Source organism: Lutra lutra, chromosome 3 (genome assembly GCF_902655055.1).
Source record: "Lutra lutra chromosome 3, mLutLut1.2, whole genome shotgun sequence".
Classification (NCBI taxonomy): domain Eukaryota; kingdom Metazoa; phylum Chordata; class Mammalia; order Carnivora; family Mustelidae; genus Lutra; species Lutra lutra.
In genome coordinates, this window is record NC_062280.1 from 166,464,075 (window position 1) to 166,490,617 (window position 26,543).

The 26,543-nt window shown below is 36.7% G+C and overlaps 1 protein-coding gene across 4 annotated transcripts; it reads left to right on the top strand.

Annotated features, from left to right (window-relative positions):
* The first annotated feature begins 89 nt into the window (after positions 1–89).
* Positions 90–25,468, top strand: BORA (BORA aurora kinase A activator). 4 transcript variants are annotated; one of them, XM_047720119.1, is made up of 12 exons: positions 90–310; positions 1,267–1,434; positions 3,996–4,102; positions 6,547–6,592; positions 9,511–9,592; positions 14,041–14,106; positions 14,990–15,046; positions 15,674–15,900; positions 16,665–16,797; positions 18,769–19,382; positions 23,366–23,485; positions 24,766–25,468. In XM_047720119.1, exons 2-12 carry the CDS (start codon positions 1,282–1,284, stop codon positions 24,790–24,792), a joined length of 1,632 nt encoding a protein of 543 aa, XP_047576075.1. In that variant the 5' UTR covers positions 90–310; positions 1,267–1,281; the 3' UTR covers positions 24,793–25,468. The 4 variants fall into 4 exon arrangements, with proteins under 4 accessions (XP_047576075.1, XP_047576074.1, XP_047576076.1 ...); XM_047720118.1 differs by having other exon boundaries at positions 23,369–23,520; XM_047720120.1 differs by having other exon boundaries at positions 23,369–23,485.
* Positions 25,469–26,543: the final 1,075 nt, after the last annotated feature.

A 26,543-nucleotide genomic window follows, 5' to 3' on the forward strand; every position in this document is an offset into this window, starting at 1 on the left:
CGCCCCTCGCGCTCGTCGCCAGCGTGAGGCTGCGTTGATTTAAATTTGGAGCCTCGTTACTCTACGCGGAATGCGAAGCGAGGAGTTGCCATTCGAACTTACTACGCGGCCTCGATGCCATTGGTTGGTTCGCGGACAGCGGTTCGACGCGATTGGCCAGTTCCCTTCAGGGCCCGTGCCCTGGTTGGCCTTAGACAGCGCGGAAGCCGGGAGTTAAAGAGTCTATGCCTGTCGTGGGAGCTGGACTGGCCCCTCGGGAGCGCCCAGGAGTCGCCTATTTGGGGGGCTTCCTTTTTATACACACCACTAGGTACGTTCTTTGTCGTCTCTGGCCTTTCCTCCTGTTTTGAACCGGAGAGCTCACTTTTCCTTTCTCCTGACCCACCTGCCCGCTGTCCCCGGGGTGAATGGGAGCAGCGAGGGAATAGGTGCGGAAGGGGATGGGGTGGGGGGCGCCAAGCAGTGATCGTGTGGGGTTGGGAGTGACACTGGCGTGAGTGTCCACCTCTTCTTTTCTCCCAAGGAAGCCAGATGCTTCAGCCTTCCAAGAAGTAGATTCTTTCTCCCTAGTCTTGTCCGCCTTTGACTGAAAGTAATGCAGTCTCGCGTGCTACCCTGGGCTTTTTAGCGGAAAAGAGGATGTTTGAGGAGAGGCAACCAAAGGAGGCGGTTAATTTCCTAGGTCTAATCAGTCACACTTCTCTTTGAGCGGGGCTGAAGTGGAAGACACACACGCGTGCACAAGCTTCCTCGTCACGTATTTGCTTGCTACAAGTCATTGTTGTTTAGCAACTGTAGTTTAATAGGTAATTGTTGGGATATCCGAAGGATGGTCAAAGTCTTTAGAGACTTGCAGTAATGAATAAAGAAACTATAGGTAGAAGTCTTCTAGTTGAAGAGTTTTGTGTCTGCTCCTTTAGTTGCCTCGAAAGCAGACCTGAGCTTATTCATATGTGGTTGACTGCTGCCGGTGTGCCACTTAACTTTCTGAGCCTAAGTCTTCTGCAAAATGATATCACAAATAGCGTACGTCTCTAGCTTTTAAGTTTATTTCAAGGATCACTTTAGAAAATGTATGTGATGCCTCTTTGTGAACTGTAAAAAAATAAATAAATAAGATCCCCAAAGCGTTAGATTTTGAGGATTTTATTTATTTATTTATTTATTTATTTTATTTATTGCGAAGTATGTTTGTTGAATACATTTTAGTTGTCAAAACCAATGTAGAACTTTGTGGTTTTATTGTTCATAATTATTTCTTTTTAGTTTTCTCTCTCTGCTATGGGAGATGTCAAAGAATCAAGGATGCAGATAACACCGGAAACTCCAGGAAGGATCCCAGTTTTGAATCCTTTTGAAAGCCCTGGTGATTATTCTAATCTCCATGAACAAACTCTCTCCAGTCCTTCTGTTTTTAAATCAACGAAATTACCAGTAAGTTATTCTTGACTAGTATATACAAATTATTTTAAATGTAAACATCTTTCTTCAGAACTTAAGGGAGAAACTTATCCTGGAGCACCTATGTTTGAAATGTGCTCTTTTAGCTGTAATGTTCACTATAGTGTAGTGATTGGGCTAAATATAAGTTAGGTAGATTTTTTTTTTGAGTTAGAATTTTTCTTTTTTTTCTTTCAGTGGATAATGTGTTGACATCCTGAAACTGGGTGTAGCTAAATACTATGATTGGTGATATGTTTACTAATAATATATTTGAGGAGAAGCTGTGTCATCTAATTATCTATTCTCATTTATTCAGCAAATCTATTTGAATGCTGTTGTGTTAGGTAAAGTACTAGGCATAGAGAAGTAGTGAGGGTCATTAGACACAAACTCTCAAGGAGCTTGTATTCTTTTTTTTTTTTTTTTTTTAATTTATTTGACAGAGAGAGATCACAGTAGACAGAGAGGCAGGCAGAGAGAGAGAGAGAAGCAGGCTCCCCGCTGAGCAGAGAGCCCGATGCGGGACTCGATCCCAGGACCCTGAGATCATGACCCGAGCCGAAGGCAGTGGCTTAACCCACTGAGCCACCCAGGCGCCCCTCAAGGAGCTTGTATTCTAATGCAGGAATCAGCAAGCTTCTTCTGTTAAGCGCCAGACAGTAAATATTTCAGGCTTTGCAGGTCATCTTGTTGCTGTTACAACTAGTCACCTCTGCCTTGTATCACAAAAGCAGCCATAGGCAATAGGAAAAGCATGAAACATGGTTGTGTAATTTTCACATGTCATAAAATAATAATTTTTAAATTTTTCTTTTTTTTAAACTTTATTTTTTTTCAGTGTTCCAAAATTCATTGTTTGTGCACCACACCCAGTGCTCCATGCAATACATACCCTCTGTAATACCCACTACCAGGCTCACCCAGCCCCCCACCCCCTCTCCTCCAAAACCCTCAGTTCGTTTCTTAGAGTCCAGAGTCTCTCATGGTTTGTCTTCCCCTCCGATTTCCCCCAGCTCTAGCTTGCAGTTGTATAAAAAGAAGCCAACATATACTCTAAAGGAAAAGACATAACTAATCTAACAACTTCAAAGCAATGTATGTGGTATTAGTGGTTAAGGTGATCAAAGGTGATATGGAAAGGAAAGTGCTCTTTTGGCGATTAGGGAAGACTTTATAGCTTTAGCTTATTTTTATTGTTATTTGCTACACTGGAGTTCTTTTGAAGTATATGATCTTTTAACCTAGTAAATTACTTAGAAAAACTGCCAAGTGCATTGCTGTTTATGCTATGCTTTCGTATCTGTTAAAACTAAGAGCAAGTAAAGTTTTACAGTTACGCACTTGATATTGTCATAAATCTGACCTCATGATTTTTGATTGAACTGTATTAAATTTTAGTTATCTGGTAATCTAGAATAAATATATTAGCTGCAACATAATCCTCAAAGCCAGAATGTGTGGAATGTTGGATTTTTAAGCCTGATTTTATTAAAAATGCATTCGGAATTACAGATTAGGATTTGGGTAAATTTTTGGTTCAGTTGGATAGTTGAATGCAGAAAAGCAGCTGTGATTACCATTTTCATAATTATTTTAAGGATCAACTGTTTTATGAGCTTTTGTAGGCACTTCTGTTTTTAAGACTTCAGTTCATTCTTAGAGTAAAGAACTTTGATAACTCTAATAAGAGATTTTTACCTTTACATTGGTATGTTGCATCACGGATGAGCAATTTCTCTTTAACTGATGAGGAATTTCTATATCTTTTTTTTTTTTAATGATTCTTTTTTTTTTTTTTTAAAGATTTTATTTATTTATTTGACAGAGAGAGATCACTAGTAGAGAGGCAGGCAGAGAGAGAGAGAGAGGGAAGCAGTCTCCCTGCTGAGCAGAGAGCCCGATGTGGGACTCGATCCCAGGACCCTGAGATCATGACCTGAGCTGAAGGCAGCGGCTTAACCCACTGAGCCACCCAGGCGCCCCGAATTTCTATATCTTTATACTCTCCTGTGATTTTTTTCCCATTATTACATGATTTTAAAAATCACCCACATGGGACGCCTGGGTGGCTCAGTTGGTTAAACATCTGCCTTTGGCTCAGATCAAGTCCCACATTGGGCTTCTTGCTCAGCAGGGAGCCTCCTTCTCCCTTTGCCTGCCACTCCCTGCTTGTGCACATGCACTTGCGCTCTCTCTCTCTCTCTCTCTCACTCTGACAAATAAATAAAATCTTAAAAAAAAATGGTTTAAAAAAAAAAACAAAAATCACCCAGATGGAAGATTTGGATATTTTAAAATACAGTCCAGTAAGTTGATTTAGTGTGATTTGATTACCACTTACCATAATGGTAATCAAATCACACTAAATCAACTTACTGGACTGTATTTTAAAATATCCAAAATATCCAAAGTAAAGACAAATTTTAAAATACAAGGTTTGAAATACTTTTGCATTATAACCAGTCACATTATTTCCAAAGCTGACATTGGTTAGCATTTTGATGAACTATTTTAGTTTGCTTTTACTCATAGGTTCACTTTCTTTTGTTAAGACTCCAGGGAAATTTAGATGGTCTATTGATCAACTAGCTGTAATAAATCCTGTAGAAATAGACCCAGAAGACATTCATCGTCAAGCTTTATACTTAAGTCATTCTCGGTAAGTTTTCCTTTTTTGTATCTAAGTATAATAAGATATTCTTAAATGAAGAGAGTTGGGAAATTCCAAAGTTTGGATATATTTATATGTAAAGATATCAGGGAGGAAAAATTCTAAGACAGATTTATTGTATCTAAATGAAGAGTGAGTTCAAAGAACTATATCCAGAAAGAGATTCCCTTGCAAACAGTTCTAAACCTTAGTAGGAATCTTTTTTTTTTTTTTGGAAGAGTTAACTTTTCTCTGCTACTAATGGGATTATGGGATAGCTGTGCTTTCCAGTACTTGGTAGAGGGAAGAATATTTTGAAATTTGTACCTTTCTACATGATTGTGGCTTCTCCCACTGAATTTTTTTATTTTTATTTTTTGGTGGTATGGGGTAAAGCAAAATGCTCTTTCATTGCCATCTATGTTTGGGGAAGCCTAAAATCTCAAAAGCACATTGAATGAAAGGGTATTCATTAGCAACAGAGAGAGCTTTTCTAGATATCACCCAGCTTTGATATAACAGCCTTAGGAAATCTAAACTACATTGTATTGAAGTCAATCTATTAATCAGAGCAGCCTTAACTTTTTGATGTGTTACGTAGATTTCCAAGCACTGGTGTGCCTCAGACTGGTGGCAGTCTGCTTGATGATGTCCAATGTAGGGAGAACTTGCACTTCTTCAGTGGAACAGACCTAGCTTTTGATTACATATTACTGTAATCTGTAATTATAAGTCACAGTGTTTGTTAATAGTTTGGGGGATTCTTGTTGATGTCAGTTGTATAGTCTGATGTTTTAAATATTTGAAATAATTGAACACTGGTGTGACCAGCTTTTAATTTTTAGTCCCAAGGTACATGTGTTGTCAGTCCAAAATAATGGGTGACTGGTGTATTTCAGTAGGTAGATTTGTAATACAAAAGAGGAGAAAAGAGTGAGAAAGACCCTAATTTTAATTAACTAATGTAATTCAGTAAATGATTACAGCTTCCCTGATGGATAGTGAGTACATTCTCAACAAAACATTCTGATTCATTCTTAGAAACAAGCAGTGACTTCTAGTGTCTCTTCCTATCTAATCCGAGTTTCCAATTTCAGTGCTTCCCACTGTATATTACTGCTCCACATAAAAAAATGATAACTGTAAGGCAGATGGGTGTAAACAAATGAGTCTGTCCATACGGAAGGTGAGCGATCCTGAAAAGGCCGTCCCCTACTCAGGATCCATTCAGGGTATTCCTGTAACGGGTATGCGTCATGCTAGTGTTCTTTGATGTAATGATCGGGGTACTCTGTCCTCCTTGACTTCTGAGAACCCTCCATGATCAGGTTCTATAATATTTGTCTACACTGATTTTCAGTGCTGCTAGCAATTGCCTGAATATTTCAGGTTCTTAAAGTCCCTCTGATGAAGCAGAAAATGTTTCTGAATGAGGTGATACTAAATCAGAGCTTACTAAATATTATATGCTATTATTATTATGCACTGTTATTTTCAGCTGGCTTAAGTGCATGAGATACAACTGAGTTATTTGTCCCCAAAATGGCTGTTGTTCAAGCTGAGATATATGGATTATCATTGTAGCGTATTTTCTCTTCATTCCCTTACTTGAAAAATTCATTTGATTTTAATTTGTGAAACATACATTCTCACATAAGGTTTGTTAAAGCCACAAATACATATGTGAAACATTTTGAGAGACAATCATTTGAATTGTGAGAAGAAGAAGAAGTATTTTACCAATTTATTAACAGAAAGCAAATAATCTTCCTTGGGATAGATTGAAGTGGTCCTCCAAGGCTAGCTGCTTAGTCCTTGGCAAATCTATGCCTTGTGCTTGAGACCAATATTTTATGTTAAATCTTGTAGCTGATAAGTTTGTGTTGTTGTAATTGCATGTTGTATCAAAGTGGGAAAAAAATCATTTGGACAGAATTCTATATTGTCATTATTTCATAATTAATATTTTTTCTTCTTTATTCAGAACTGTAAGGGTGATAGTTTCTTTTCTTCTATTTCAGAGTAAGAGTTGAATCTAAAATTATAGCTATGATAAGCTTGCTATAACTGAAGAAAGAGAATCTGGACAATTTTTAGATTTCTGTGGAATGAAATACTTCTTAATTTACGATGGTTAAAGGACAAAGTTTATTCAAATTACTTTATGTTGTTAATAGTAATTTAAAAATTTTATCAATGTAAGCCCTTTAACAGAAAATACTGTTCCATTCAAACTGAATGGAAAAGAGGGAGGTAAGCCTAACAGCACAGTGCCAAATACCTAAACACTGTCATTTACTGAATGTGATAAGATACCAGTTTTGCTCTTAAAATAAGACTAACATTTGCCAGTTTTCAACAGAAGGAAATTATTTCTTTGAAAGCTTATTATTTTAAATGTTCAATCAGCTGAAGTAATGGCATGGTTATGTTTCTTCTTTATCTCTGTATAGAATAGATAAAGATGTGGAAGACAAAAGACAAAAAGCCATTGAAGAGGTAACTTAAAACTGTTACTGATCATAAAGCCAGTTAAGCATCAATTCTGCGTGCATGTCACCTCTTTTAGGAAGACTTCCTTCAAATCCTTTACTCTTCCGGATCGCCACCAGCCTGGCCTGTCCCCAGCTGTCTCTGGTGCCCTTCTGTGCTCCCATAAAACCGATGTTGTTCAGCTCTGCCAGCGCCTGTCATAGTGCTCTTGTGACACTGTAATGATTTGGTTTAGTGCTTCTTTTCCCTATACTACATTCTTTTTTTTGGCCAGTGTTATGCTTTATTTATCTTTTCATTCTCAGGGTCTAGCCAATTTGTCTCTTCCTTGTGCCTTCAGCATACAGATGAGCACAAACTTCTGTTTCATCTTGGAGCTTATATGTAGAGATAGTTGAATCTTTTCAGACCTTGAAAATCGAGATTGGCATTAACAATATTTTTATCTCTTGTTGTTAATGCTTTGAATTTTTAAGACATAGAATATATTTCATGAAATAAAATACCTTACTAAAACATATTAAAAAGTTTATTTGAAATGTAGGGTGTTTTTATTTTTAAATAAAAATAATAAACTAAGTTTTTCACTTTTTGCTCCTTTGATAATCTCCTCTCAGAGTGCAAGCCAGGCTTATCTATCTAATTATTGCCCAGAAAATCTTTATGTCATGGCAACATCTGTTTTTCCTTTTTCCCTTGCTAGCCCCCTCTACCCATCTCTATTCCTTAGCTATATTTGGCTCTTCTACATCCCAGAAGACTTCCACTATGGACTATGTAGAGATTAAATGATGCTCTGGCCCCTCCTGCACTTATTTTTCTAGTGTTGGCTTGTGTTTCAGATATAGCATATTTCTTCAAAAACCATTGCATGTGCTTTACTCCTCCCAAACTTCTTTATGTAGTAACTTCAGAATTTTCATTCTGATCTAATCACTTGTTTCCACCACAGTTGAATATTCTCACACTGGATCACATTTCCCAACATTTTAGAAAATATACCTTCCCTTTAGAGTCCTCAACTTTGAAGGGAAATTCAGCAGAAAATTTAAGAAAATGAAGTCAGAGGGAAAATTAGGGTCAGTGTATCAGAAACAAGTTAATGATCAGAAACAAATATTTTCAAATATATAAATTTTTGAAAGAATAAATATGTGCATAGTCAAAAGAAAACAAAATTTAGACTTCAAAGAAAAATTACAAAATGAAAATGAAGAACTTGTTTCCCCTCTTCTTAAAAGTAACTATGTGACATTTATACTTTCAGATTAATTTTATGTATATAACAGTAAATGATCTTTAACAAATAGGATCATCATTCTCATATTGTTTTGCATCTCACTTTTTTGCTTAATAATGTTTCATAGTTTTTTTTTATTATTATTAACACATACTGATTTTTAGTAACAGCATAGTATTCCTTTGAATGAATGTGTCATAACCTAACTCAGCCCCTACTGATAGATATATAGGTTGTGTTTGGTGTTTTGCTATCACAAATAATGCTTCAGTGAACACACTTGTACATATATCTTTGTGTAATGGCAACATACTTGCTAAGTCAGAAGCTTTGTGTTCTCAGTTTTGGTAAATTTTGCCATACCGCCCTCCCAAAAGATTATAGCAGTTTTTACTCCTGGGTGTGTTCTGATACTTGCTGTTTTCTCATGCCTGCAATACTGGTTATTATTCAGCTTCTTAATTTGTATTCTTATCACTTTAAAAATTTCATCTTGTTAATTTGGATTTATATGTTTCTCATTTTGAGTGAACTAAATATATTGCTTTGTTAGTTGGTGGGTCCTTTATATTTTTTTCCAGAAATTGTACTTATCATAATCTCTGCCCCCTCCCCCCTTTTTCTTTTACATCTTTCCTTGTGTCAAGGAAATTGTTCTTTACCATATGTATAGCGAAATATAAAGGAAATGTTTTGGGGATGCCTGGCTGGTTCAATCCTTAGAACAGATGACTCTTGATCTTGGAATTGTGTGTTCAAGCCCCACATTTCCAAAAAAAAAAAAAAAAAAAAGGAAGGGGAAGAAAAGAAAATGTTTTGAGTTCCTTCCAAAACAGAGAGAGGGAATGGAAAAATACTGTGTTAGACTTTATTTTATATCTGGAATGAAAAAAGGAAAGACCTTTATCCAAATGCTCTTATCTCCATTTGAGTATACTGGTGTACTGGTTTAACAGCTAGCCCTCTGTTTGCAGGAGGAGTATGATTTCTAGCGATTGCTGCTATCTCTAATGTAAATACCCAGCCATGGCTAGTTTCAAGTGAGTGCTGGGATGTTACCCAATGGTAAAGGAAGTGCCACAGCCCACAGTGTTATGTGGGAGTCCTACCATGCTGATGCAAAAGCCATTATGAATCTCAAGAGCATGGATATTGGGAAGTATTCAGTAATTAGCGAATAATGAGTTAGGACGTTTGTTACCTTTTTGTTTTATATATTGTAAGTTTACAAGTTTTTAGCATTGACTTTAACAAGTGATGCATAAAATTCCTGAAAATTTAATAATTAGATCTTGAGAGCCAGGATAAGCCCTTTCCAGCACACCATTCATACTTGCTTGTATACATCTATTTCCATTTATTGCTTTCCTCTTCATCCTCCCTTTTGTTATCTGCACCACCCTCCCAAAATTGGGAGGAATTAAAAATATTTCTCTATGATCAATGCCCTTAGATTAATTTGCAAGTTTTAAGTTTCAATGGTTGAAGTATTAACATTTCTCTTTATTTATACTTTATATTTCTTCTATTTTACTTTTGGTCATTTGTGCTTTTAAGTATTAAAATTTTTAAATGTTACTATAAAGTCTGTGTAACATGTTTAATGATTTTTTGAAAATAACATGGGTACTTGTTTGTATTTGAGGGGAAATTATGCCTAATTGTATGACTTTAATTTTTCTAGTTTTTCACAAAAGATGTCATTGTACCCTCTCCTTGGACTGATCATGAAGGGAAACAGCTTTCAGAGTATCATTCCAGTAAATGTGAGTGTACTAAAAATCATATGAATAAAAATTGTAAAAATCATATAGTCGTAAAACGTAGTGAATGTAAAGCAATATATAGTGAAGTGTCAGCTTTTCTGCTTTGATAAAGATACATGCTAGATTTCTGGATACCAGATGATTTAACCTTTTAAGGGTCTGGTTTCCAAGTATGAACAAGTCATGAGAATAAAAGTCACAGCATAGAGAATATAAATATAGTCAGTGATATTGTAATAGCGCTGTATGGTGACAGAGGGTAGCTACACTTATGAGCAGAGCATAACATACAGAGTGGTATAGAGTTGTCAAATCACTATTTTGTACACATAAAACTAATATAACATTGTGTGTCAACAACAAAAAACTGTTTAGAGGTTACAACTGAAAATGTGAATAAAATGTACAGAATTCTTACTTTTGGCTGTTTTATTCTGAATTTAACTTTTTCTTCATGACCATTGTGAATATCAGTTATGATGGTGATAGAGGATCCACTGATGCAAAAATAGTTGGTACTGAATCAAGAACTGAGTTGTTGGTGATTTCTGCCTGATTTTCAAGGTTAATATTTAAAATGAAGTTCTTAAATTGCTTTTTGCTAATATGCTGATTTCTTATAAAGGCAGAGGAAATGTGGACACTTGACCTCTAGGGCAGTATAATGTAGCTGATTATATACAAATTAATAAGGAAATTGAAGGACAAGCCAGTAGTCTTTTATTTTTCTGCCTTCAGGAAATGGTTATCTTTTATTTGCTCTCACTGTCCTTTGAGTTGTGAGCAGTGTTCAAGTATCACTTGTGTATTTCACTTGTACATTTCAGTGAAATTGCCCACTCTCCTATATAGTATACATTAATTATGCTCTCAGCGTAAGAAGGACTGTTCCATTCTTTATCAAAAACACAATTAATTGGTAAAATGGATTGAGCACTTGCCATATGCCAGACAGTGCTAAGTGCTTTCAGTAATTCCTTATAACAGCTCACCTGAGGAAGGTACTCTTATGGGCCTCATTTGATGAGAAAATCTAGTTTTAGAAAGTTTGAAGCACTTGTTCAGGATGACAGAGAATAAAAGTGGTAGAAACTGGATTCACAACTAGACGTTCTCAGTTGGAGTCTGTTCTCAGCCACAACAAACTGAAGGTAGCATGCAGTAGTGGATGGAGACCTGAACTGGAGACCTCCTGCTCCTCCCAATCTCTCTCTCTCTCTCTCTCTCTCTATATATATATATATATGCTTTATATGTATACTTTATATATATCACTCTATAGGGGTGATCTTGATCAAATTATTCAGTCTCTTTAGACCTCAGCTTGTAAAATAAAGGAGGTGAACTACGTAGTTGTCTCTCCTAGATCTAAAATTTCTATCCAGAGTGACATTTTCATTGACACTGGTTTTTTCCCCCAACTCCTTTCACGTTGATTTTTGAACAGGTGAATCTACCTTCTTATGTGGTCTTTTTACTGGTAGGCAAAGGCAGAAATGCTTTGGTTTATTCCCAGTGGCTTATTCTGTTAACTTTTACTATTATTCATACTTGTGCAGCGAGGTGCTTCAGTGAATATCCTCATGTGTTTCTATTTATGGACATGAATGAGAATTGCTTTGGCATATACACATAGGCTGAGAATTCCTAGCATATAGACTGTGTTTACCTGTTTTGACTATATAGTAGCCCCCTTCTCCAGAATGACTGCACCGTCTACGTGACCACCAGCAGTGCCTAGGATTCCTACGTCCCCACATCCCTGCCAGCACTTGGCATTATCCAGCTTTCAAATGCTTGCCTTTCCTTTTTTAAAACTAATTTTATTTACATTCAATTAATTAACATACAGTGTATTATTTAGTATCAGAAGTAGAGTTCAGTGATTCATCTGTTGTATATAACACCCAGTGCTCATTACATCATGTGCCCTCTTTAATGCCCAACATCCAGTTACCTCATCCCCCTACGTACTTCCCCTCCAGTGACCCTCAGTTTGTTTCTCATGATTAAGAGTCCCTTTTGGTTTGTCTCCTCTGATATTGTCTTGTTTTATTTTTCTCTCCCTTCCTCTATGCTTCTATGTTTTGTTTCTTCAATTCCAAATATGAGTGACATCATATGATAATTCTTTCTCTGATTGACTTATTTCACTTAGCATAATACCCTCTAGTTCTATCCACATCGTTGCAAATGGCAAGATTTCATTTTTTGATGACTGAGTAATATTCCATTGTACATATATACCACATCTTCCTTATCTATTCATCTGTCATTGAACATTGGACCCTTTGCATAGTTTGGCTATTGTGGATGTTGCTGCTATGAACATTGTATGCTTGAATCACTACATTTGTATCTTCAGGGTAAATACCTAGTAGTACAATTGCTGGTCATAGGGTAGCTCTGTTTTTAACTTTTTGAGGAACCCCCATGCTGTTTTTCCAGAGTGGCTGCACCAGCTTGCATTCCCATCAACAGTGTAGGAGGGTTCCCCTTTCTCCGCATCCTTGCCAACATGTGTCGTTTCCTGACTTGTTAATTTTAGCCATTCTGACTGGTGTGAGGTGGTATCTCATTGTGGTTTTGATTTGTATTTACCCGATGATGAGTGATGTTGAGCATTTTTGCATGCGTCTGTTGTACATTTGTATATCTTCTTTGGAGAAATGTCTGTTCATGTCTTCTGCCCATTTCTTGACTGGATTTATTGCTTTTTTAAGATCTTTATAGATTTTGGATACTAGCCCTTTATCTGATCAATTCCTGATGGGTTGTTTAACAGTCTAAATGATTGTTGAAATTTTCATTTCTTTATATACTAATTGGTCCTTGAAATTTCCTTTCTTATAAAATAGGTATTTATAATTTATTGGTTATATTTTTATTGAAGTTGCTGTCTTTTTTTTTTTTAATCTTGGTAATTTCTAAGACACCTTGTTTAGCAAAGTTATATTGGTTCTAAACATTTCATATATCATCTCCCATTCTGTCATAGGTATGCCATTTTTGTTCTTGATGCTGTTGATTGCAAAGAAATTTTTATTTTGATGTAATCAAGTGCATACATTTTTTTTTTCCTCATTTGATTGTGTTTTAAGCTTATTTAAGTCCTTCCTGGAGGAAACAACCAAGGAAACACTTGCAATAGAGTTAAGAAGCATAGTAATGTTGCAGTTGGTGTCTTTCTGATCTAAGGAGGTCAGGGAAGGCATGCTGGTAGAAGATAATTTCAGCTGAGACCTAATTAACCAGACTAAGCAAATGAGGGAGGAATGTCAAAATAATATGAGAAATAGCTAAATGTGAGAGAGAACCTGGTTTCTTTATGGTGCTCAAATAAATAGTGTTTAGTTGGAGAACAACTGTGCTAGAGACAGACAAGGTTTTGAAGGGCTTTCTGCGATGATGAGGTATTTGGACTCTAGCCTGAAGATCAAGGACGTGGTAGGGTTTTCTGCAGCAGAGTGCCTTGGTTACATTTGCTTTATAGGTCACACTGCTTACAGTAAAGAAAGCATTCAAATGTAGGATTTTTATTTATTTTTTTACTCATTCTGACATTATTTACTAGGATACTTTATTTACCCACCACCCACTTACTCATTCACCCATTTACTTAAGTTTATTAGGTTATTAGACTTTATTCTATAATGCTCTTTAAGCTTTCTGGCATTTTTGTTTGTTTTTTGTCTCCTTGCCTTTTCCTTCCTTTAATTTTGTTTATATTAGTCATTTTTGTCATTGTGTGGTTTTTTTTTTTTTTAAGATTTTATTTATTTATTTGACAGAGATCACAAGTAGGCAGAGAGGCAGGCAGAGAGAGAGGAGAAAGCAGGCTCCCTGCTGAGCAGAGAGCCCCATGTGGGGCTCCATCCCAGGACCCTGGGATCATGACCTGAGCCGAAGGCAGAGGCCTTAACCCACTGAGCCACCCAGGCGCCCCTGTGTGGTTTTTTTTTTAATCTCATGATTTTCAAGTTACAAAACTTAGTAGTCATTAATTTTCAATTAAAAACAATATTTGCAGGGGTTTTTATTTGACAGAGATCACAAGTAGGCAGAGAGGCAGACAGAGAGAGAGAGAGGGAAGCAGGCTCTTGGCTGAGCAGAGAGCCCGATGCGGGACTTGATTCCAGGACCCTGAGATCATGACCTGAGCCGAAGGCAGCGGCTTAACCCACTGAGCCAGCCGGGCGCCCCTATTTGTGCCTCTTTATTTGCTGTGGTAGTTCTTCAAATTTTATCTTTGTGCTTCTTCAAAATTTAAAAAACTAGCAGAAGCATGCCAAATTATTATATGTGCAGATACTTATTTTTAAACTGTTATAAAATGAAAGTTTTCACCTTTTTTTTTTTTTTTTTTTTTTTTTTACTCTGGAAAAGGTCACCCTTAAAGTATATGGAGAATATAAAATGTAAGATTTGACACTTAAAATGTTTTATAGGTATTAATATAACTAGTGAATCTCCGATTGGACGAAAACTGACCATCCATTCTGAGAAAAGCAATGGTGAGTATGAATATAATCTGAACTGAAGAATGTTCCACATTAAGCTACATTTGATTTTAAATTCAGTCTTTGTGATAACACTTTACTCTGAAATCAAAATTATTTAATTATGAATGAACCATAGGAGAGCTTTTTTCAAAAAAATTAGAATACATATGTCCCTCCATGTTTTAGAAATAGCAGTAGTGTGTGTGTGTGTTGTTATTGTTATTTGAAGCATGTGAGTCGATTTCTGATGTTGGAAAGCATTTTTCTGAAAATTCGTGAATATTTAGGATATCTATACCCAAATACACTTGACCCTTGAACAACATGGGGGCCAAGGGTACCAGCCCCCATGCACTCAAAAATCCCTATATAACTTTTTTACTCCCACAGAATTTAACTGCTAGTAGCCTACTGTTGACTGAAAGCCTTACTAATAACATAGTCAATTAACAGGTATTTTGTACATCGTGTATTATGTATTGTATTCTTACAATAAAGTAAGTTAGAAGAAACTGTTAAGAAAATCCTCAGGAAGAGAAACTACATTTATACAGTACTGTACTGTATTTATTGAAAAACATGGACATTTAAGTAAACCCATGCAGTTTAAATCCATGTTGTTCGGGGGTCAGCTGTGGAGATGGGCTTCTTTTCAGAGCCAGCAGTACAACCAGAAATTAACTCTTACCACTAACAGGTTTATGTCAGAGCTGGAAGGGGTGGCAAACTGCTTATAGAAGGGTGACATGTTTTTAATAGAATGCATAAATGAAATAATTCAATTTGGCTGGAACATCATGGGGAGATGGTTGATTGGGAAGCACATGGTAAATTGCATGTAATATGCTTGCATTGATTTATCCATGTTTGTATTTATTTATCTGCTTGTTTCCAGCTGCTTGTCAGACATTGCTGTCTCTTCCTGTGGATTTTAATTTAGAAAATGTATTAGGTAAGTATTGTATTTGTTTAAACCTTTAATAACTTAGACAGAAGGTTTTGTTTTGATGGCTTTTTGTAAATGGAAGTAGGTGGCAGTGTCTCTTTCTAAAGAAGTGGGGATATAGTCCTAAACTTTCTTTTTCTTTAACTTGGCCTGATTAGCCTTTTGTCATAATGAATTTTGCTGTAGACATAAACTACTCATCAGCACATCTTACTGGTTTACCTACCCTAATAATGAAGTATTCATAAAAGGAGTAATTTCAGATTTCAAACGTCACATATGCAATTAAACTTTGCCCTCTTTTTTGAACAAAATTCAAATAAATAGTACATCCTGGGTTTTTTGTTTTGTTTTCAAAGATTTTATTTATTTATTTGACAGAGATCACAAGTAGGCAGAGAGGCAGACAGAGACAGAGAGAGGGGAAGCAGGCCCCCCACCGAGCAGAGAGCCTGATGCGGGGCTCATTCCCAGGACCCCGGGACCACAACCTGAGCCAAAGGCAGAGGCCCCAACCCACTGAACCACCCAGGCGCCCCTACATGCTGTTTTTTAAAAAAATCACATAACTGAAGAATAATTGCTCTTGAAAATGACTACTTTTGTCTTTACTTCTGTTATTATTAAATATAGGTGACTATTTTAGAGCTGATGAATTTTCAGATCAGTCTCCTGGAAACCTCAGTTCTTCATCCCTCAGAAGAAAGCTGTTTTTAGATGGCAACGGAAGTATTTCTGACTCCTTACCTCCAGCTTCTCCCAGAAGTCCTTGCGGTGGTGCTCAAGCCTCACTGGAGGTTTTTTATTCGATAGATTTATCTCCTGTACGGTGTAGGAGCCCTGTGCAGACACCAAGTTCGGTAAGAAGTTGTGCTTGAAGTGTGCTGTGTAGTTGGCTATAGATGGACCTGGACGCTCATTTTGTGCTCAGGGATTGAATGGTTGCCTTTGGACTTTATATCTCATGAGGGCTAGCCTAGTTCACATTTTGTCATTAGTCAGGAATGTTTCGGTGAGACTCCATTTTTTTTTTTTTAAAGATTTTATTTAATTATTTGAGAGAGAGCATGAGAGAGAGCATAAGAGGAGAGAGGTCAGTGGGAGAAGCAGACTCCCTGCTGAGCAGGGAGCCCGATGTGGGACTCGATCCCAGGAACTCCAGAATCATGACCTGAGCTGAAGGCAGTTGCCTAACCAACTGAGCCACCCAGGCGCCCCGAGACTCCATTTTTATATTTAGATGTATACAGGATCAGATTAATCATGATTCTCAAGGAATTTCAGTGTAAGTTGTTTTCTGAACTAAGTAAGGTTTTCAGTACACCACAACTGGATTGACATTAATTGAGTAATCTAATTTAAAGGTGCTTATAAATAGCTGCTCCTATGAAATAGAATGGTTTGTTTAAACACGGCATTTATATTTTATTTTAACCAACATACTCTATTTCAAAATGTTTCTAATAGTCTTCCTAATTGTTCTCATTATAAGATGCTTTGCCTTTTGGTGAATGACCAAAGTTTTTATGAACCTACTTTGTAAATGTGTTTTGAAGAAGAAAGTAAATAGCATATGCTATAACAAATTGAGAAAGAGAATAGTATAATTTTGTTTTTATCACAGGGGCAGTTTTCTTCCAGCCCTATTCAGGACAGTGCAAAAAAATACAGCTTGGGAAGTATTACCAGCCCTTCACCTCTTACTTCACCCACTTTCTCACCAATTGCATTTCAAATAGGAAAGACTCCACTCTCAGGTATGTCTCCTAAGAAAATATCTAATTTCAATTTTTATGTTTACCAACATTTGTTATTAAAGATGTTCTTTTTTAATTTGTTCCAACTGTAGAGCTTCTAAATGATTACTGATCTTCAAAAATTTAAAAACTGGCTTTTTTTTTTTTTTTAAACGAAAGGAACAATTTACCTTCAAAACCTGAATTCTCAACAAAGTTCTACTCTAGTATTAAACACCAGCCATCTGATTAGCAGTATTTATATCAAGTGTTCTTGTAAAGGGAATCAAAGAAAGATGGCAAATTTAGAGTTAAGTTTGTTTCTGTGTGCCTTCTGACCTGTACTTTCAGAATTTGGTAATCAGGTATTCATATTTTGTAAAGATATATTTGTTTGAGTCAGATTTTAAGGTGAATATAGTGTGTGGAAATTTACGTGTTTCTTTTTGCAATGTGTTAGTTTCTTAGAAAAAAAATTGTAACTCCTTTTGAAAAAATTAAAAGTTATTCATAATAAAATTGGAAACCTGAAAACTACTTTTGTTAGTTATGTATATATATATGTATTTTTTTGCATAAATACATGTGTACTTTTATGAGGAGATAGACACACACACCATAGTTCTGTGGTCTGTTTTTTGTTTTGTTTTGTTTTGTTTTTAATTTATTTATTTGACAGAGAGAGATCACAAGTAGGCAGAGAGGCAGGCAGTGAGAGAGATGGGGGAAGCAGGCTGCCCGCCAAGCAGAGAGCCCGATGCAGGGCCTGATCCCAGGACCCCAGGATCATGACCTGAGCAGAAGGCAGAGACTTTAACCCCCTGAACCACCCAGGCACCCCAAGTGGTCTGTTTTTTTCACAAAGAATTGTACTGTGAACATTTTCATAGGTCATTCAAATCATTTATTATTGTATGAAACAGTGATTTTTAATCATTGATCACAGATGTATCATTTGTTTTCAACCACTGATGAACCTTATTTCTAATTTTTTATTAAAATAATTATTTTTGTTTATACACTATATTGTACATTAGTTTAAATTCTCAGAAGTAGAATTATTTGGTCAAAGGGGGTGAACATTTTTAAGGATCTTGATGAATTTTGTCAAATTTTCTTCATAAAAGGTTGCATCAGTTGAAATTTTCATCAGTCGTTTGTAAGAAAGCCAGTTTCTCCTGTTTAGAAGCATTGGTATTACCATTCTTAGTGATGTTTCTTAATTTGTTATATTACAGAAATGTTTCTTACTGCTTTCATTTTTGTGTCTTTGATTATGATGCTGTTGAACTCTTTCCAAATATTTATTGGCCCTTTATTTGAGGAGAGGGATTCTTAGTTCATACTTCACTGTTTTTGTTAAACAACTTCTTTCTTATTGCTTTAACTTCTGTATTTTTTTATTGTTTGTGTGGCTGACCACTTCATGTTTATTTGCCATTGGGAGGATTGTTTCTGGGCCCTTGCCCTTTTTTTTAAACTTCTGTTTTTGTTAAGCCATTGAAGTTATAAGAAGCATTATATTTTAAAGCACCTTTACCATTTTGATTATCATTGTTAAGCTCTTTCTTATTGCAAATATTACAATTTTTTGCATGCCTTTTAACATTGCTTATACTGTTTTTGCAAGGTATTTACCTCCTTCATTTACCAGGTATAGCTATTAACTTGTAGCTCTCTGCTGATTTGTCCAGTATCTTCTTTGTATATGAGCACTATTACTATCGGAGCAATATTATTTATGAGGAAATAATTCTCAGAGAATAAATTTTTTTTTTTAATTAAAAGCAAGTGCCAGAGGAATTCTTTTTGAAGAGTCTTATCCTACTTATTGAGACACAATCATTTGTGCTGTTCTTTTTTAACACCAAAACTTCACTTCAGTAAATAGTACAATGTTCTAGAAATCCAGTTTTTCGGTCATTAAAACCTTAGTAATGTCTTTTCCATTTGCATGTTCTTATATGGAATTTTTCCCTTTCAATCTTTTAGAACAAAGAAAGTTTACTTTTCATTCCCCTGATAATTCGTCTGGAATAGCACATTCTAATGGAATTACTAATCCATGCATCAGAAGTCCTTATATAGATGGCTGCTCACCAATTAAGAATTGGTCTCCCATGAGACTCGAGATGTGCACAGGTGGTACTCAGTGTCGGACGTCCCTGATTCGGATACCTTTTGCTCTTGAGGCTCACGGGAAAGACGAAGAAGATCAGCTGAATCTTCCTTGCGCAGATGCCTCGTCACCAGCCATGGACACAGGTGGAGTACCCCTGCGGCAGGCGAAGAGTGACACTGCAGCCCATGGCGCACGTTTGGTAGTGACCGCCGTGTCTATTACACAGAATCAGTCCAGCACTTCTGAGAAAGAATTAGCACTGTTGCAGGATGTTGAAAGTGAGAAAGAGAACAACACTGTGGATATGGTTGATCCCATAGAAATAGCAGATGAGAACACTTGGATTAAGGAGCCGGTTGATAATGGGAGTTTGCCCATCACTGATTTTGTGAATGGGATTGCCTTCAGTATTGAAAACTCTCATATATGCATGTCACCTCTTGCGGAGAGCAGTGTCATTCCTTGTGAAAACAGTAACATTCAGGTAAGAAATTTTAATATTCTGGAGTCCTTTACTTTCTCCCTTATTCTTTCTTTTTCTGAGGTTATACTAAGAAGATGGGTTAAATGTGAGGACTGGAGTATTAAATAACTTTTTAAAAGTATCAGTACATGATGATACTAAGAGGGTTAGTTTCTTTTAATTGGGACTGATGGTGCATATTTAATATTCACATTCACTGGTATTTTTGTTGTTGTTCTTAAATATTTTATTTATTTGACAGAGAGATCACAAGTAGGCAGAGAGGCAGGCAGAAAGAGAGGGGGAAGCAGACTCCCTGCTGAGCAGAGAGCACAATGCGGGACTTGATACCAGGACCCTGAGATCATGACCTGAACCGAGGGCAGAGGCTTAAGCCACTGAGCCACCCAGGCGTCCCACATTCACTGTATTTTACATGTGTTTAATTTATTGAATCTTCACAGGGCTGTTGTGAAATAGATGGACACTTATCCCCATTTTACAGATGAGGAAACTGAGGGTCAGAGAGGTTAAGTAAATTACCTTCATTGGTAGCAAGTAGTGGTGCCAAGATTTGAATCCTGCAGTATGTATGGCTTTAGAGCTCAAGTTCTTGAATCTGAGTTTGTACTGACTCATGGTAATAGCTGACACGAATGTGATGTTTCAGTGTGTCAGGTGCTTTTCCGACCACATTATAGGTAGTCAGTTATTTAATTCTTCCATCATAATTCTCCCTCCCACCTTTTCAGAATGCTAAAATTTGAAACTCACAGGAGGATTCTAAATGACCCAAAATTAAATATAATCATCTGCTCATGTTTTTATGTCTATATTGTCTCTTGTGACTTTTAAGGTCGTTGCTCAGAAAAATAGACTAGAATCGCTTTTATATCTGTTAGCTTCTAAATTTGGTTCCTAAGTGAAAAAGCACTTACATCAAACTTAGCCTTCAAGGTATTAACTTTTCCTCACTACTTTTTTTTTTTTTCCCAGAACATTTATAAAAGAATCAAAATGCTTTCATTGAAATACACTTTAATCATCTAACTCAACTACCCATCGGAAGCCTCTATCACTACTAAATTGTCATCCACTCTGTGCTTGAGTGCCTACAGGGGAATAGAATCCATTTTCGGGCTTCTCTTATAAAATATGCTGTCTGTGGTATCTACCAGTCAGTTTCAGTTTGACGCTTTGGGCCATATCATAATAGTATTTACCTTTGGTAGAGCATTTGATAGTTTAGAAACTTCAGACATTCTTATTTTCCTACCACAAAGGCAACTTCTAACCACTTGAAGATAGCCATATTTTCTCAGGGCCTTTTGACTTGCTTTATTGTGGACTTGTTAGCTTCCAACTGCGGTACAAGCTCTCATCCCAGAATGTCCCTTCACAATGGGAATTCTCTTCATCTTTCCTATGTTCTGTCTTCTGTCTTCTGAATTCCATTCTTCTCTTTCCTGGTTTACCTCTTATTTTACTGGAACACATTTTCTGGAAGCTTTGTGAAAAGGAGTACATATTTTAGATATTGCATGTCTGATCATGTATTCTTCATTCTCTCACATGAGAGTTTGGAAATAATCGTCCTTCAGACTTTGAAGGCATTGTTTCATTGGTTCTATTTCATTATTGCTGGTGAGGGATCTGAAACCATTTTTAATACTTAATCTTTTGTATATGGTCTCTTTTTACCCACCCCTGGACATGTATAAGATCTTCTCTTTGTCTACAGTGTTCAGAAATTTCAGCGATTCTTTGGCATGGGTATCTTTTTGTCCATAGTACTGGGCATTTAGCAGAGCCTTACGATCTGTAAACTCATGCCCTTCACCTCTTCGATCTTTTTTTTTTTTTTTGAATAATATCTTAGATTTCTCCTCTCTCACTTTCTCTTTTCTTTCTGGAATTTCCTTGTAATTCTCCAATTTTTAAAAATCCTTCCGCTATATTTTTTATCTCATTTTTGTTGGTGCATCATTAACTTCTAAGGCCTTTTGTGGGCAGAGGGGGTTGTTTTGTTTTTGCTTTTGGTATTAATTTAAAAATCTGTAGCATGGCTGGCAAAACATCCAATAGTCTGACCTTTACCTTACTCGTCAGCTTCATTTTGTTTCCCTTTATTTTCTTTGTTCAGTCACATTAGCTTTCCAGAGTTTTAAATGAATAACCTTTCCCCCACAAAGCTTAGAATTCCTATCTCTCCCACTTTACCTAGTTAACTCCTATTAGTTTTTTAGTTCACAACTTAATAATCACCTCCTCAAAGGAGCCCTCCATGATCACACTAGCCAAGCTAGATCTCATTATATGCTTTCATAATTCCATGTACACTTTGCCTTCTTTCCAGTCAGACCATTTATCGAGCAGTCATGTATGTTTTTGTTTATCCCAGAACTTATGTGCAATAGCTACTTGTTAAATGTTTGGAATGAAAACAGAATTAATGTATAGGTAAGTTCAACCGGAAGGACTGTATAAAGTGAGAACACAAGCCATTTGATATTTGGAACTCTGAGGAAAAGTCAAGAGTTTGTTAAAGGAAGCAGAGCCCCCAAAAGAAACTGAGAGGGACCAGCCAGAGAGAGAGACCTGAGGAAAGCATAGTGTTAATGTAATATCTTAACAAAAGAATGGTTAGTGCTGTGAAAGTAAGAGCAAGGGCTTAAAAAGTGGCTGTTGAGTTAATAACGGAAGTAATTTGGTGAGTGAACAACGTCAGGGTAGAGTGATGAAAAGTGGAGGGTAAAGTAGGTGAAGTAGTGAAAAATTATGTGTAGATAACTGTTTGAAGAACCTTTGTTGTGAGGGGAAGGGTTATCATAGCTAGAAAAGAACGTTAAAGTCCAAGATCTTTTTGTAGTTTTTTAACTTTGTTTTTACTTTAGATGGGAGGAACTAGCATATTTGAGAGGGAGAAGAGTAAAAAGAACAAAGAAAACTAGAAATTGGGCAGGATAATTAATAATAATAGGTATCAATTATGTATCCTTTTCATGTATCAGAGATCAGGGTGAGTATTTTACAGTTAGAATCTTTTTTTAAATTAACATATAATGTATTATTAGCCCAGGGGCACAGGTGTGTGAATCGTCAGGCTTACACACTTCACAGCACTCACCATAGCACATACCCTCCCCTATGTCCATAACCCCACCACCCTCTCCATACCCCCCTGCCCCCGGCAACCCTCAGGTTTGTTTTGTGAGATTAAGAGTTTTTTATGGTTTTACAGTTAGAATCTAATCCTCATTATGCCTTACAGCAGATGGAATAAATATAATATGTAAAATAGTAATGAATTTTATACATTAGGGAACTGAGGTCTGTGAGATGGGATAGAATCTAGAGCTCTGGTAAGAGGATTAACACAACTAACCCTTCCACTTTTATAGGGGACCAAGGGGTGGCGGATGGACGTGAGTGTATATATTTGTAGCTGGGGTCTAGCATGGTTTAAGGAGCTTGGGCTTGGGAAAGCGAAATGGCAGATTTCCATTTATTTCCTAGCTCAGTTAGTTTTATCAATTTCGGGAAGTGAGAGCTTCTTCGAGTTTTATTGTAATCCTCACTTTTATCTAACGGGTGTGAAAGTAACAGGAAAGCAAGTTCATAATGGCTTGCTCACAGATTACAAAGGACACAACAAGATGTATTTTATCAAAAGGAATGGTGTAATACAGTGACAACTTTGAAGAACAACCAGTTCTGTATAGAACTACCTTTTATAGTTCTGTATTTTAAATTTCATTATGATGAATATTAAATAGTACATTGTTTACTTGCGAATGGTAGTATATAGTGATTCACTTAAATATTTTATATATATAACTACTTATTTTATATATATAACTATTAACTTGTATTTTATGTGAATATATAATTTTAGAAATACATTTTATATAAATATTTTTAATTTTACTTAGATATGAGTTCCTCTAATTTTGTGGCTGAGTTAGTTTGCAGTGTTATCCTTAGTGTTTTTTCCTCTTTCCTAGCAGATGGATAGTGGCTATAACACACAGAATTGTGGGAGCAATATTATGGATACGGTTGGAGCAGATAGTGATGCACAAAGCTTGGAAGTTGAGAATAAGTCTCAAGTTTTTAATACAAAGGTATGGAAAAGACAGAGAAAGCTTGATATGGTTGTGTAAGTATTTATTATAGATGACTTTTTTCAGGGGTACCAGATGGTGGAGCATGTGACTTGATCTCAGAGTTGTGAATTCGAGCTCCGCCTTGGGTGTAAAGATTACTTAAAAATCTTTAAAATAAAAATTTTTTTTTCAGTGTATTTTCCACCCATTTTGCTTAAAATTTTGTTAATCATCATTTGTTTATGCCTCATCCTAGTTTTGGTTCATTTAGCAGAGTATGGTGGTTTGTTTTTTAAGATTTTATTTATTTATTTGACAGAGAGAGAGATCACAAGTAGGCAGAGAGGCAGGCAGAGAGAGAGAGAGGGAAGCAGGCTCCCCACCGAGCAGAGAGCCCAATATGGGGCCCAATCCCAGGACCCCAAGACCATGACCCGAGCCGAAGGCAGAGGTTTAACCCACTGAGCCACCCAGGTGCCCCAGTATGGTGGTTTTTAAATCAAAACACTTCATTTTCCAAAATAACTCTTTGGCTATGGGAGAGGTTAAGAGGTTGGAGAGGGAGAGCTAGTCCTACTTTGGAGCAGGCACCTGAACTCTTTTAAAACTAAAGAGGAATGGGAATAAGGGGTGCCAAGACAGTTTTTTTGCCTCTAACATTATTTCAAAGTTAAACATAAGAATTTCGATTATTAAGAAAATGATACAACAGAGAGACCGCACATCAAAATAAGAACTCTCAAAAGTAAGGGCTCTTTTCTTTAAAATCCAAAAGCCTTTCAAGACTATAAATAACATACCTTACCTACTAAGTATTTGTACAGAGGCATGCTTTTGATTAGGACATTTACTGTACCTTCTTGATAGGATGGTTGCAACTATATATGCATATTTGAGGAAAAGCCATCATAATTATAGGCACTGGTCAGGAGAATCTTTCATTTTTATGTCAACTTGTTCATAAACACAATACACACCAGCAACTGTGCAACTGAACATAATTCTCTCCCAGTGAATATTAAGATATAATATGGAGGCTACCTTAATTTCCTTTTCCTCTATTTTGTTGAGGTGTGATTGTAGTTGTTCATTTAGAAGCAAGCAGGCACTAGGGTACAGGAAAAGGACTTTTTGATGCAGAATATTGATTTACAGAAAACCCTATCTTCACTGTGCTTTTAGAATTCATAAGGAAATCTGCATTCAGGTTTTAAAACATGGTAGTTGTGCCCTGCACCCTTGAATGGTCCTATTCAAGCAGCAAATAAGGTATTTTCTGCTTTATCCCCACCCCACAGGAAGACCGTGTAACACAGAGGTGTTGAATGAACACAGAAACTTCCCATCAAGGCAGCAGTCCATAGAATACCTCTCAAAGCCAAGGTCCATCACACAGTGGCTCCTCACATAATTTTTATGCAGAGGATCAATAATGTGATCGTGATTGGGAAAAAGTTGCTTCAACTAACATGCTTGGCTTTTTTTCTTTCCCCCCTTAATGTGAAAAATCAAGGGCTTAGTGACATGGGAACAGAAAAGCTCCTGGAACTTTCAACTCATCGAAGTACAACTGTATTTTTTTTAATAAATATTTTTGTACTTACCTTGATTGATGTGTTTAACAATAAAAAAAATTCAAGAACAAGGACTTTGCTCCTATCCCACAGGGTTAGTGAACTGCCTAATAGTAAACCTTACCAACAGGACAGAATTTAGCAGTAGTTTTAAGAACATGTGGAATTGTGAGGGTACTGTTTTATTTTACATAAAAATATGTGACTATACAGATGAATTTACATTTATAATCTTTGTGAAAGAAATGAATCTTAGATATAAAACAAAGTTGAAGAGTAGAAAGGAGAGTAAGCATTTTTCCAGAATTTTTTATTCTTGATTCGTTCATTTGTATACAAATTCTGTTCTAGTTACTACTTCATTTTTTTTTTTAATATTTTTATTTATTTATTTCTTTGGCAGAGAGAGAGAGAGAGGGAGAGAGATCACAAGTAGGCAGAGCAGCAGGCCGAGAGAGAGGGGGAAGCAGGCTCCCTGCTGAGCAGAGAGCCTGACTCGGGACCCTGACGCGGGGACCTCAGGGTCTCAGGACCCTGAGAGCATGACCCAAGCCAAAGGCAATGGCTTAACCCACTGAACAACCCAGGCAGGGCTTTTTGAATGTAATATTCCATGTGCTGCTTAGCATAAAAACTGGCATTAGAAGCATTTTAAATTACTGAAGACAAGGCTTTGGATGAAAATAACAATTCTGGTCATCTTGACCTATCCAATAAGGACTAATGCCTGAATTAGGCCTTCCTCCTAAATGAGACCAAGAAAACAAACATGGAAAGACCAAAGGTTAGCCATTGCCTTGTTTAACCAAGAAGCCTCCCTTTCCTTCTGTTCCAAGTAAACTATGGGCTGTCAGCAAAGGATTTTTAAATGGTGGAGAGGTGGAAATCAAATGGGTTGTGACACATCAAAGTTAGGAAATGTGAATTTTTGTGGGAACATAGCCGTGCTTGCTTACATCCTGTCTGCGGCTGCTTTCATGCTGTTTAAGGAGAGTTGAGAACGATGGTTGTAACCGAGACTGCATGGCTCGCGGAGTCTAACGTGGCTGGTCCTTCACAGAAAAGGCGTGCTGACTCTCTTGCTTGTGAGCCCGCTACTTGGTACCAAGACCAAAGTCATCTTCGTTCAACTGAAACAAGTTCTGCCTCAACATACAGATCTTTTCCTCGGTAGGAGGAAACTGGAACAGTCACTCAGCAATCACTGAGGGCCTAAAGGACTGTACACTGGGTCATTATTCCCATTTGGTAGACCTGTTGATTCATTTGCTGGTCCTTCTCATTGGACTGCAAGCTCCTTCAAGGCAGAGACAGTTCACTTGACTCTGTGGAGCCTGGTATGTTGTAAGTACTTTAGAAATTGAATAAGCAAAGTAAAGTGTTTTAAGATAACTATCTCAAAACATTCTTAAAAAACAAAATAATTACTAATCTTTGTGATGAACAAGGCACACCAAGTTGTAATATTTACTTAAGACTGTCCCCTTTAATATGTTCTTACA